General features: G+C 42.2%; 1 protein-coding gene across 1 annotated transcript in view; it reads left to right on the top strand.

Moving 5' to 3' along the window:
- LOC309556402 (NACHT, LRR and PYD domains-containing protein 3-like) overlaps positions 1 to 14,152 on the top strand; it is a gene marked incomplete at both ends in the record, with an annotated part of 545,473 nt that overhangs the window by 347,514 nt on the left and 183,807 nt on the right. The window contains one exon of the mRNA XM_082258866.1: positions 12,800 to 12,964. Coding sequence (XP_082114992.1) covers positions 12,800 to 12,964 — 165 coding nt within the window. The remainder of the gene's footprint in view (positions 1 to 12,799; positions 12,965 to 14,152) is intronic.

Genomic DNA, 14,152 nt, shown 5'->3' on the forward strand with positions numbered 1-14,152 from the left:
AAAAATCGCAGATCGCTGCCATTACTAGTAAAAAAAACAAAAACAATAAAAATGACATGTCTTTCCTGTAGTTAGTAGACGCGATAATTTTTGCGCAAACCAATCAAAATACACTTATTGCAATTTTTGTTTACCAAAAATATGTAAATAAAGAAAATAAATTGGCCTAAATGTTCAAAAATTTAGATTTTTAAAAGTGAAATATATTGTGTTTTTTTTTTGTTGTTTTTTTTTCAGAAATGTCACTCTTTTTTTTGTTTATAGCGTAAAAAATAAAAATCACACAGGTGATCAAATACCACCAAAAAAAAGCTCTATTTGTGGGAAAAAAAGACATAAATTTTATTTGGGTACAGCATCACATGACTGCGCAATTGTCCGTTAAAGTAACGCAGTGCTGAATCGCAAAATATGGCCTGGTCATTAAGGGGGAAAATCTTCTGGTCCAAAAGTCTTTAAGAAACAAATTCAAACTATACACTTAAAATAACGATATATTTACAAAGAAAATGTTGTTTCAGCTGTGGCATTCCCCACCTCACATCTGCCTGTACACGAATATAATAGGGTTATATAGCTATCCTTGCCCTATTGTATACTCAGGGCTGCTAATAGGGGGGGACCATCAGGCCTTCTGTAGGGGGCCCGGGCAAACCGTGGCCCCAACAGCACCAGGAATAAGTATGGTTGGGCAGAGGGGCAATTGCAGAAGGATGCCCTTTGTGGGCCCTCTGCAGCAGCTGAAAGCCAGTTCCCCCTCTCCTCCCTCCTGCCAGCTTTCAGCTGCTGCAGGGAGAGACATAGACACAGGGCATTGTTTCTTTGAATTACTTCTCCGACACCGATCACCCTTCCCCTGTTCTGCCTGCTTCTGATCCTCCCCTCCCCATGTGCCCCCCTTTCACTGTGCCGCCCCCCGTGTGCCCCCCTTTTACTGTGCCACCCCCTCCCCCCGTGTGTCCCCCTTTCACTGTGCTGCCGCCCCCCATGTGCCCCCTTTTTACTGTGCCCCCCCCCACACCCCTGTGTGCCCCTTTTTCACTGTGCACCCCCCACAGCACTGCAGGCTGCCCTGTGCTGTAGAAAAATTGCAAATTGTAAAAAAAAAAAAAGATAATTAAATGATGTAATGAATCATTTTAGAAAATTGTAATCTAAAATTGTAAAAAAAAAATATTTTTTTTTTTTTTAAAAAATATACTTTTTTTTTAATGTTAAAAAAAAAAAATGTGCAAAACAATTAAAAAGGGCTAATTCACACGGGTTCTCTGTTTTGTTTGTGTCCGCTAATAATGATTTTAGTGTATTTTTAGTGAAAATATTGTCTTGATATGTTAGAAGGGGGGGGGGGATCTGCCAGGTAGGCTGTATGGGGCCCCATTATTTCTAACAGCAGCCCTGTGTATACTGCAGCTGTCGTGCAGCATGCCAACAAATTCAAAGTGAGGAACAACAAGAGTTGTTGGTGGGAGACTTCTTCTAATAAGTTCTCTAAAATATATCAAAGTATCAACAAATTATTAAATATATCTGCCTACTTTTTATCCCTCAAGTGTGGAGCATACTATGCTTGTAAAACCAAGTGTATACTTTGGAAAAATATATGACCACATTTATGCTTTAGAAACCGGGGACATGTTAAATCCATTGGTAGATATGTGATCTTATACCTTCATGATAACCCAATATAAATAACTTTCTCTCCTGGATAGTTTTCATCACGACCCAAGTGGTGGTGACTTTGACTAAAGAATATTGCAAAATGAAGTGTAATGGATATAAAGATTATTCCACTGCATGGAACCGAATGGTTTGGCTCGCTTTTGCGCTTTTCCACTCCATGATACCGCATGGTACTGTACGGCGGCGCTTTTCCACTACATGGAACGAAACGGTACGGCTCGCTTACACAGTACCACCTTGGTTGTGGTTCCAAGAGGGCTGTACCGGTACCATATCCCACAATCCTTTGCATGCAGCCTTGACTGTTTGTCACTACTAGCCACTGATTGGTCAGAGAATCATTGTTATTCCACCCACTTACTATTAGTGGAAAAGCAAACCGTTCCAACACCGTACCATGCGGTACCATGTAGGGGAAAACCAAACTGAGCCAAGCAGGGCCGAGTGGAGCTGAGCCGGTACTTGCAGTGGAAAAGTGCCATAAGTGTCACTGTACCTCCAGAACTCCATGAGTCCCTGGGGGTTAAACCATTTTTGTAGAAACAAAAGTTCCCCTTTATGACTTTGTATTTATGACGATGTAGCACCCTCCTAGATAGGTTGCTAAGATGATAGGTAAATTTAGTTATTTTTGGTTCCTCTGTATTCATTGGAGCAGCTGTTGATTTCTTTGGGCTGTTTTAGATCTCACAGGTTGCAGGTTTGTTTGTTTCCCTCTGTATTCCGTAGGCGTAGAGCTAAATTAACAGCTTGAAAATTGATTGTGCTGCAGCCAATTCCTGGAGAAAATAAATAGTCTAGGGTTTGGAGCAGCCCCGTTTTTGTCCTGCTGGAGAATATCCACAGCCCCAGGGGCTGATGCTCCTTTAGGGCAGTTTTGCTGGAGTTTGCTGATAATCTTCAAGGTCGCAGCTATAGCAGAGCTGGGGGGCCTATACCTAAGTATCCTTGAAACTAAACAAGTAACTTCACCTAAGCATCTAGTCTGCAAATCTCACTGAAGAGTGCCTGGTGGGAGCTAAAAAGTGTGTAGCTATCTTGTGGCATTGTGGGTATTAACCCCTCCCTCACTGAAGAGTGTCTGGTGGAAGCAAGGAAATGTGCAGTTGTCCTGTGACATAGAGATGTCTAGAGGAAGCTGGGAAGTGTTCAGCTGTACTGGGACATTGTGAGTACTGACCTGAGCTCCAGATCCAGGTGAGTGTGTGTTATTGTGAAAGATAAAGGCCAGTAGTAGCTCTTACTGAGACAGCTCTTACAGGGTCTCAGTCCTGACCACTTTAATTATTTCTTGGCATAAACAATGTTTAGAGAAGCCTAGCCTAGTCAAGAGTGTCCTCCTGATACTATTCAATGTGCTGTGTTTATCCCATACCATCCTAACACCACTCCTGTGACAAGTTCTACAAGCAAATAAAAAACAAAAAGACAACCCCTAGACTGCTTATATCAGCCAGAGTGAATGGACAATAGCCAGGGTCTGCACAAGCAATAGGCTGCTGCCTAAGGGTGCCGAGGGGGGTTAAAATCTGAATCCCCAGGAACTGAGCCCAGTATCTGTACCTTGGAGCTCTGTGGCTCCAGTGACTTGACTGGTAGGGGCATGCTGGTGTGCATTGCAACTTGTTTGGGGTGTTTTGGGTCCCACATGGCAGCTGGCATCTCTCCGCTATGCCCTGTTAAGTTAAGCCTTGAAATAAAGGACATCTACGCCAATCAGGTTTGCATTCGTCTCCATATGTTTACTTCAGAGTATACGCCATATTGCGGGTCCACATCTTCCAACAGATATGTGACCCAGATTACATTGGTTACAGAGCTTTTATAGTACATAAACGGGCACAAGCACAAGTTATAGATTACACGAAGTTTCACAATATTACACAAGATTTCACAATAAAGTCTAAATTACACATACGGTCACCTTGACCCTATAATGGCGTTGAGTGAAAGGTTAGTCTGACAATTAAAAATGATTGATTAGGGGCTTTTTACATTTTACGGTAATAAGGTGCTTGTTTTCATAAACATCTCTTTCCGGGAATCCTATCATATCTTTGACAGAACATTTCATACCATCTGGAACACAACTGGGACACAGCTATATGTGGCAATATATTTCACAGAAGAATACAAACTAGAATTCTCAAACATTAATAAGAATATATTCTTTAGTATAATAAAAAAGAACACTTTGACTATATAACGATATATAACAATATGCTCTTCATATATTTTCATATCTTGACAGTCCCTCCTGTGTTTAGAATTCTTTGGTATTCATCTAACTTGAATTTCAAACTTCTTCTGTGTCGTTACGTTGAACTCCAGGTATGCGGCCAACCATTTGGCGAGCAGTTTTCACTCGAGACCTTGTGGGCTCAAAAGAACCAGTATTAGTACAATCATCACAAGTATTTGAAGTCATTTTTAAGAAGCATTTGCATAGCATTGGTACACATTTGATTATGAGGAGTATCAACACTATAATTCCAACAATATATAGAATACCATGCAATATACCTGTGAACCACCCACCAATACCAGTAAACCAGTTGCTAGGGTTTAGCCAGGAAAGCCAGATCTTCCAACTACCCTCAATCCAAGCGGTTTCGGTATGTTCTTTGTGAAAATCAAGTTTCAATCGCTGCTCCCTTTCTACATGTGAAATGATGGCATCTTCAGCTTTTGTATCATTTCCTATGTAATTGCAGCATGCGGTTCTCACTATGGTACACATTCCTCCTTGACTAGCAGTAATAATTTTTTTAACACCAACCGGTGTTGCAAAACCTCCCTTTTAATCATCTTTAATTCGGTGTCCATTAATATGAAATTCCTGTCATACAAAGCAGTAATATTATCCATCAGATCAGCGAAATCTATAATGAAACTGAAAGCCTTTTTAATACAACACCTATTTACCCAAGGTATGGAAAATAATGGTTTTATTTCTCTATCATGGGATTCAATGTCTGTATCATCATCATCTTCCTCTGGGCTTGTGTCTTTGGTTGTATCAAATGGGGGTATTTCAAGGTTAGTTTCTTTTTCAACGTCAGCTTTAGCATTCTTACCGGTATCTTCATCCACTTGTCCAGGAACAATTTGCTCAGTAAGGTCTCTTTTGAAGAAATGGGCAGGGATTTTATGCAGTTGTGTCTCTTTAAATTCATTTTCACTCATATACCATTTTGCAGGCACAAATGTCACTAAAATGAGCACCGTCTTCTATTTCGGCCAGTGTACTAGGTATGCCTAACAAGGGCAGAGTCTTATGTGAGATTGGTGCATGTGTGCATATCCAACACTTGTCCATATCCAACAGACTGGCTTGTATTCTTTCAATGCTACCGTTTTCTTACAATGGGAACCATGCACCGAATACTTGTAGTCTTTTAGCTTTACAGCCGTGGGAGACACCAGAATAATTTGGAATGGTCCTTTCCGCTTAGGGGACAAAGTGGTCCTGGGTGTGTGTTTCCTAATGTACACCCACTCTCCAGAATTTAGTCCATGAGTCCTTTCACTTGGGTCCACTGGTTGTCCTGCTTTGGAAAAAGTATCAGAAAACACGTTTTGCCAAATTGCGTACATAGTCTATCATAGTGTCTTGACCATTTATTAAAGTCACTGTTTCTGATGTTACAGAAGCTGTAGGAAGTCTTTTAGGCGGACGCCTAAATAATTTATCAAAAGGTGATAATCCATGTTTCTCCTTAGGGGTAGTCCTGATGGTTGCTAGGGCTATGGGCAATGTTTCTACCCATGTACTTTTTCCAATAGTAGTCATCTTGGCCAGATACCTTTTTAGGGTTTGATTACTGCGTTCGACCATCCCACTAACCTGTGGTCTATAAGGTGTGTGTAACTGTTGTTTCAGTCCCAAGATATCTACTACCTCTGCCATTAGTTTCGTATCAAAGTGTGTACCTCTGTCTGAAGAGATCACAGCTCCTATACCAAACCTGGGAATCAATTCTCTAGTAAGACTCTTGACTACTGTTCTGGCATCATTCTTCACAGTTGGGTAAGTCTCCACCCAGCCCAAAAACCAAAAGATACCTGAATCGGCCACAAGGGGACATACCTGAGAAGTCAATCTACACAATTTGAAACGGCTCCTCAGTATGCGGAATGTTTTTTATAGGAGTAGGCACTGGTTTACATATGTTATGCATTTGACATACAGCACATTCATTAACCTGTTTAGCAGCATATGTGTAAAAACCTGGTGCCCACCACTGTTTGTTCACAACCCGACACATCCCTCCTGTTGAGACATGGCAAGGCCCATGGCTCAAGGCAAACAATGAAGGAAATAGAGTCGGTGGAGCAACCAGCTTGTCATTCAACCTCCACAGACCATCCTGTCCGCAAACAGCTCCTTTTGCAGACCAAGTGGATCGGTGGGGTGAACTTTCCTGTAGGGCCAAAAGAACACTAAGCTCCACCTGATTTTCAGTGACAAAAAATGTAGGGACTGCAGGTGGCTGATAAGAGTGAATAGCTTCTTTGACATATTTATCAGCCAAGGCATTTCCAACCGATACACTGTCATTAGACCCGGTATGTGCTTTACATTTAATCACTGCAACTTTAAGAGGCAATTGAACTGTAGACAACAGTCTGACAATTAACTATTTGTGCTGAATGGGTGTTCCTGTTGCTATCAGGTACCTTCTTCCTTCCATAATTGTGTAAAACTGTGCAATATACCCACAGCATAGGCAGAGTCAATGTAGATATTAACAGAGTCACCTTCTCCCAATTCCAAAGCAACACAGAGAGCTGTTAATTCTGCTGCCTGTGCTGACCTGGAACCTGTCAGAATCTCTGTATGTAGTAGTCAGTTATCACCATTTACCACTGCACAAGCGGCAAAGGTCAGGCCATCTGGTCTCCTTAGGGATGATCCATCCACAAACAAGTCTGCACATGCAGGCAGACCAGCAATGGATTCATCCCAGTGTTAATTCTGGCAGCAAATTTCAATTTAGTTTTAGTCTTAGGGCTAAAATGGCATTTTGGTTTTAGTCCCATTTTAGTCTTCTGCAAGTGTTTTAGTTTTAGTCGTATTTAATCGACTAAAACTCCAGTACATTTTAGTCGACTAAAACATCTTACATTTTAGTCGACTAAAACATCTTACATTTTAGTCGACAAAAACGTCCTACATTTTAGTCGACTAAAACTCATTTTAGTCATCTATACATTCTCTCGCACTCAGCTCTAAGTTGTCTCTTTATACAAAAGTGGAGTTAAGTGCTATCATGCACTGCTTACCTTTTGTATGAATTTCGGGATGAGTTGTCCGCAAATGACGCTTCAAGTTTGTTGTATTTTTTGCCAGTTAGTGTCACTCCACATGGTTTGCAAAGGGTCTTGTTGTCCTTAGCATCAAATGTAAAATACACCCATAGATCTTCTCTTCTCTTTCTACCAGTTACAGAGACAGACGCGGCGGTCGCGGACATTTCTCTGGATGACAGTGCTGTGTGGATGACAGTGGTCAGAGCGAGGAGGCCTGTAATGCTGATGGACAGTGCTGGAGCCTGGACGGTGGTCTCAGGTCTAAGGGATGGCCTGTAATGCCCTGGATGCCTGTGGTGGTCAGGTCAGTCAGACAGAGGGGGCCTGTATGCTGCTGGACAGTGCTGGAGCCTGGATGGTGGTCTCAAGTGTAAGGGATGGCCTGTAATGCCCTGGATGCCTGTGGTGGTCTGGTGGTCAGCTCAGTCAGACAGAGGAGGCCTGTAATGCTGCTGGACAGTGCTGGAGCCTGGATGGTGGTCTCAGGTCTAAGGGATGGCCTGTAATGCCCTGGATGCCTGTGGTGGTCAGGTCAGACAGAGGAGGCCTGTAATGCTGCTGGACAGTGCTGGAGCCTGGATGGTGGTCTCAGGTATAAGGGATGGCCTGTAATGCCCTGGATGCCTGTGGTGGTCAGGTCAGTCAGACAGAGGAGGCCTGTAATGCTGCTGCACAGTGCTGGAGCCTGGATGGTGATCTCAGGTCTAAGGGATGGCCTGTATAATGCACACAGTGCTGGATGGTGGTCTCAGTCTAAGGGATGTTGGTCAGGTCAGAGGAGGCCTGAAATGCTGCTGCAATGAGTGCTGGTGGTGGATGGTGGTCTAAAGGGATGGCTGCCGGATGCCGCCCTGTGGTCATGTTCAGGTCAGAGAGGAGGCCTGTAATGCTGCTGCCTGCCCTGCAGTCAGTGCACACTGCACACAGCACAGTGCTGCTCAGAGTGCTGGATGGGGGTCCGGGTCTCAGGTTTAAGGGTGGTCTCTAACTAGTTGAACAGGATGGGCCGGGCGGGCCTCAGCTGCCTATGCACGCCACACACACGCGGCACACACAGTCCTGGATGACGGTGGTCTGAACTCTGAGGGGACCCGGTACTCGGGGGGAGGCAGTAATAGTTGGCCTGCTGGCTGTTGCAACTCACAGTGGGTGCTCTCTCTGCTCTGGAGGATGTGGTGGTGGGTGCCGCGCCACCACTGCCTGGTCGACTGCCGTGTGATGATGAGTCGGGCCTGGCTCTGGCTGTAGTGCTGCAGTGCTCTGTCTGGTGAAGTCAGGTGACTGGTCTCGAGTCGACTCTCTTATAGTAGTCCTCACGTCGGACATCACGGGGCATGCTACGCCAGACGCCACACAGGTTGGGTAAACGTCCCTGCCTCACATTCTCGTTTAGTTTTCGTTCGTTAACGAAAACGGATTTGATTTTCGTCATAGTTGTCATTTGACGAAAATGTGCTATACTTTGCGTCTCGTTTTCGTCAGTTGAAAAATGCCGGTGACGAAAACATTTTTGTTGACGAAATGAACACTGATTCATCCTGAAGATCAGATCTGGGTTTTGTTACTTCATCAATAGAGGCACCACAATCATGTATCAGGTATTCAAAATCATTACTGTCAGCTTCCGGTAGAAAAGTAGCCGGATTCAGAGTCTGGCAGCGCTGGATTTTGAGATTGGAGACTGATAACAAAATCAAATGATAATGTATCCTCTGTACTGAGAAGTGTTTAGTATAGGCACTATTCAACATAGCCTCCAAATTATGGGGGCACATCAAATACAAAGTGTTGCCCAATACAATGTCTACAGTTTTCTCAACCAGTAGGGCAGCCGCCGCTACTAATTTTAGACATCCAGGTAGCCCCCTAGCAACGCTGTCCAATGGGTAACTGTAGTACCCCACTGGGCGATGTCTGGCACAGAAGTGTTGTGTTAACACCCCATTCGCATGTCCATTTATTTCTGTGCAAAATAAATAGAAATATTTGCTATAATCTGGCAAGCCAAGACTGGGCATAGTTAGAAAAAGATTGCTTGATTTGTTTAAATGCTTCCATAACTGAAGGGGTTAATTCTTCCAAAGTGAATAATTCCTGTTGGAGTCCTACACTGCCCCTCTTTGGATCTCCAGTTCTCCCTTTTGGCTTGGGGGACCCCATAATTGGAAATGTACACTACTCCTGGCTGGGGATAAGGGGGTTCCGCCATGGGAACTCCTTGTGGCGTCACCTGTACTGAAGAAACTGGGACTCCCCTGGGTTCAGGAACCTTTTCCTCAACCTCAGGAACTGTCATATTCATTATTTTAGTTTTTTCCTTTCCCTCTATTTTTTTTTCTTTCTTTTTTTTTTTTTTTTTTTTTTTGCAACACTTCACAAGCTATCTGTGCTATGTCAACCAACTCAGGGACAGGTTTAATTCTCCAGCCCGCTTGTGCTGAGCTCTATTTCTTTTCTAATCTCAGAAAACAATCCACTTACAAAAATATTTATCACTTTAGGTCGTTTTCATGTCATCTTTACTTCAATTGCCCAATCAGTGTGTTTCTGTATATCATCTTTAAGTCTATTCCAATAGTTCAACACATCCTCACCTTCCTTCTGAACAACATCCAATAACATTTGCATATCCTGTCCTTTATCAAACATGTTTGTTACCCACTCTTTTAAAATTTCATTCAACCTATCAATCTTTGTTTCATACATATTTTGGCCATCTGCCTCTATCTTCAATATATCTTATTCATGCGCACTTATTTATTTATTTATTTTGTGCAAAAGTGTTCCATACATCCACATATTTTTCAGGTACTGCACAATCAATCAAAATCCACATATCTGTATATGTAGCTTGCTGAGTTTTCTCCATTCACATCAACCTTTTGTACCATTTCCTTAGGACTCTTGGCAATGTTTGGGAGATCTTCTACAATTGTCCTAATTTCTTGGGGTTTTTAAAGGACATAAACTTTCCCTATTCTTGCTGTATACTGACCTCCATCACCTATTTTTAAGGGCATTTCTACACCAGGTCAGTTACCCGGACTGAAAAACAAGAAATGAAGATGGCTTTGTCTCCTCGTCCACTAGGATGTTAAAAAAAACGCATTACTTCACTGTAAAAGTGGGTAGCATCGGATGATATGGCCATCAGTAGAGATGGCACATCGGATACCACTTGTATGCTACAATCAGACAAAACGAAAAACTTTTTGACTCCGTGCCAATCTTACAAAAAAAACTTTTGGTCTCGTGTCAATTTTACAAAAACCTGACCAGAGGTTACCCTCCTTCAATAGAGGACACCCCTAAGATATCATTCAAAAACTGTAATCAGATAAAAAGTTAATCTGATTTGAAACTTTTGGCTCGGTGCCAACAGGGTCCAATGGTCACACTAATTGCGGTAACCCTTTCTGTCCAAAAATAAATTCCATAACTATAACGGGAATGAAGATATTTACATTTGAACCCTTTCTGGGCAAGTAGCCAATTTTCAAAATTTTGCACCAGAGCTCTCTTTCACACAGGGACCCATGAGCAAAATGTAATTTCTCATTATCTATAATTCTTCATATAAAAATAACCTCAAAGTGTCCTGCCAACTACGGCGAACTATGTTTTCCCTGATAAAACTGTTTCTATTACTCTTCCTCATCTATTTTTAAAGCAGCTTTTTCTGAACACATTTTATAGGGGGGGGGCTTCCCGTGCTGCTAGACATTCAATTCCCCCACAATCAGACATTTTAAAAAGCAAATTTAAACAACGCATCAATTGTTGGGGTATTAAGGGATCCCTCTGGTGGCCACCATTTAGAGGGATCTTCCTTATACGCCTTTTTTAGTAATTTTACACCATTTTTAATAATTTCTTAGCTCTAGTTTTTGTGAGCCCTAAGTCATTCATGATGGGCAAAACATTCTTACCAAATACGTTTCCCATAATTTATTATTTATTATTTTTCTTATTACCCTTTTCAGAAATGACAATATTTGGAGTTCTGGGACCAAGAACACCCACACTTCTTATCGTTACGGCTGTGTACCAGCAGCCCAATACATTTGTTACGGCTGTGTACCAGCAGCCCAGTACATTAATTGAGATATCTCATCAGTTCTTGTGCCCAGAAAGACGTCTCTTTTCTAAGTTGGAAATAGACTGGTCTCTTACCCTTTCTTTGACTCCCTAATCCAAAGAATACTCAGCAGGCCACAAGCACTGTGGCTTAAGGCAGTCTTGCCTTAATACCACCCCCCTTGTCATTCAACAACTTATACACACTTCAGAAAATAGTGTTACCTGCTTAAATACATCCCTTAATACATGACTATATATATTGTCATTTCTGAGGATAACAAGAAAGTAGGAGAAGTACTTCTAAAAACCTCTAACATAAACTTTACATAAAGTTATATCTGCATGCACAATTTATATTTGGTACCATATAATAGTCTCAGTAATCATACACAGACAAAATGCAAAAATAAATTCAAAGGAAATGTGTCACCTTCTGTAGCTGCAATCCCCACCTGGCACCTCACCATCGCTCCAGAACAGACAGTATCAATATGATAAATAAAATGTTTCTCACCTGAGGCCTCATTACTGCCGTCCCTCCTATTGAGGAGTGAATGCCGGTGGTGGAGATGCAGTCAAGAAGACACGATTCGGGGGTCACCAAATGTTAAGTTAAGCCTTGAAATAAAGGACATCTACGCCAATCAGGTTTGCATTCGTCTTCATATGTTTACTTCAGAGTATACGCCATATAGCGGGTCCACATCTTCCAACAGATATGTGACCCAGATTACATTGGTTACAGAGCTTTTATAGTACATAAACGGGCACAAGCCCAAGTTGCAGATTACACAAAGTTTCACAATATTACACAAGATTTCACAATACAGTCTTATTACACATATGGTCATCTTGACCCTATAATGGCGTCGAGTGAAAGGTTAGTCTGACAATAAAAAATGATTGATTAGGGGCTTTTTACATTTTATGGTAATAAGGGGCTTGTTTTCATAAACATCTTTTTCCGGGAATCCTATCATATCTTTGGCAGAACATTTCATACCATCTGGAACACAACTGGGACACAGGTATATGTGGCAATATATTTCACAGAAGAATACAAACTAGAATTCAAAAACATTAATAAGAATATATTCTTTAGTATATTAAAAGGGAACTCTTTGACTATATAACGATATATAACAATATGCTCTTCATATATTTTCATATCTTGACAGCCCCTCCCTCCTGCTGCCTTACACTAGCACAGTAGGCATACAGTGCAGAGCAGATTGAAGCCTCCTCCCCCATTCTCGACTCTGCTGTTTTCCTATACAGTGTACACAGACAGAAGGAGTAGGGGGGAGAAGGATGGGCACAGCTCTGTATGTCCTTCGTTGATGTGAAGTCTGTACTAATTGCAATACACAACATGAGACTTGCAGGGGAGGGGACACAGGGAAGGGGGCAAGTTGTCAAAGAAGAATACTTGCAGTAATTTAGGCGGGATAAGAGGATACTGTATGTGCTAGGGGGCACTTCGGGAGGGGAGAGGACTTGGGGGTGGGGGGGTCCCACCAAGCACCACCAAGCAAATACAGTATCCTCTTATCCCCCCCAAATTCCTGCATGTGTTTTTCTTTGCAAACTTTCCCCCCTTCTACCCATCTTCAAAGAGATGCTGACTGCTACAGAGGGGACAAAAAAGGATGAAAAAATGTTTTTTATTTAAATATTTAAATATGATACACATATTAGAATGTTTTCTTCTTTTCTTGCACAGTTTAAATGATAATCACCTGACAGACAGTTCCTGCCCCCACCTGGCAGTCGGAATAAGAGATAACCGGACACTGAGGAAACTTCACCTCTGCAGAAACAATCTGGAGGGTCCTCATTTCAGTGATCTGATGACAGCTTTGACCAAAAGTCAGATAGAGGAATTATTGTAAGTATTACAGGACTGATTAAACCATTACTTTTTTGGAGCATGTTTACATTTAAAGGATAAAAATAAATAAAATAAGGGATGTTTTTATAAAGTGTTGAATACTATTTGTGTTTCATTAATTCTGTAATATCCCTTCATTACCTCGCTATTTCTTAGTTTTCAGTGCTGTGATAGTTTGACGGGCAATTGCTCCATACCACCAGATGGTATGCTGTAACCGACAGCAGCATATCATGCTTTTCCTCTATATAGATCTTTATATCACTAGAGAAGTCACCAGCAGGAGGAAGGAGGTCCTGATTCCTCTATATAGATCTTTATATCACTAGAGGGATCATCAGCAGGAGGAAGGACCTCCTGATTCCTCTATATAGATCTTTATATCACTAGAGGGATCACCAGCAGGGTGAAGGAGGTCCTGATTCCTCTATATAGATCTTTTTATCACTAGAGGGGTCACTAGCAGGAGGAAGGAGGTCCTGATTCCTCTATATAGATCTTTATATCACTAAAGGGATCCCCAGCAGGAGGAAGAAGGTCCTGATTCCTCTATATAGATCTTTATATCACTAGAGGGATCACCAGCAGGAGGACCTGATTCCTCTATATACATCTTTATATCACCAGGGGGGGTCACCAGCAGGAGGAAGGAGGTCCTGATTCCTCTATATAGATCTTTATATCACCAGAGAGGCCCCCAGCAAGGGGAAGGAGGTCCTGATTCCTCTGTATAAATCTTAATATCACCAGGGGGGGTCACCAGCAGGAGTAAGGAGGTCCTGATTCCCCTATATAGATATTTTTATCACTAGAGGGATCACCAGCTGGAGTAAGGAGGTCCTGCTTTCTCTTTATAGAGCTTTACATCACTGGAGAGATCACCAGCAGGAGGAAGGAGGTCCTGATTTCTCTACATAGAGCTTTATATCACTAAATGGGTCACCAGCAGGAGGAAGGAGGTCCCAGTTCCTCTGTATAGATTTTTATATCACTAGAGAGGTCACCAGCAAAAGGAAGGAGTTCAGATTCCTCTACATCAGGGGTACTGAATTAAAATTCACGGAGGTCCGCTTAGTAAAATCTTATTCCAGTGGAGGTCCGAATCACATGTTTGTGATTTGATTCAGATCCTTCACATTACAGCACTCTCTCCCGGCCTGCATAGGAACACGCCACACTTCAGCA

The sequence above is a fragment of the Pelophylax lessonae genome, assembly GCF_965119305.1.
Source record: "Pelophylax lessonae genome assembly, chromosome: 5".
Classification (NCBI taxonomy): Eukaryota; Metazoa; Chordata; class Amphibia; order Anura; family Ranidae; genus Pelophylax; species Pelophylax lessonae.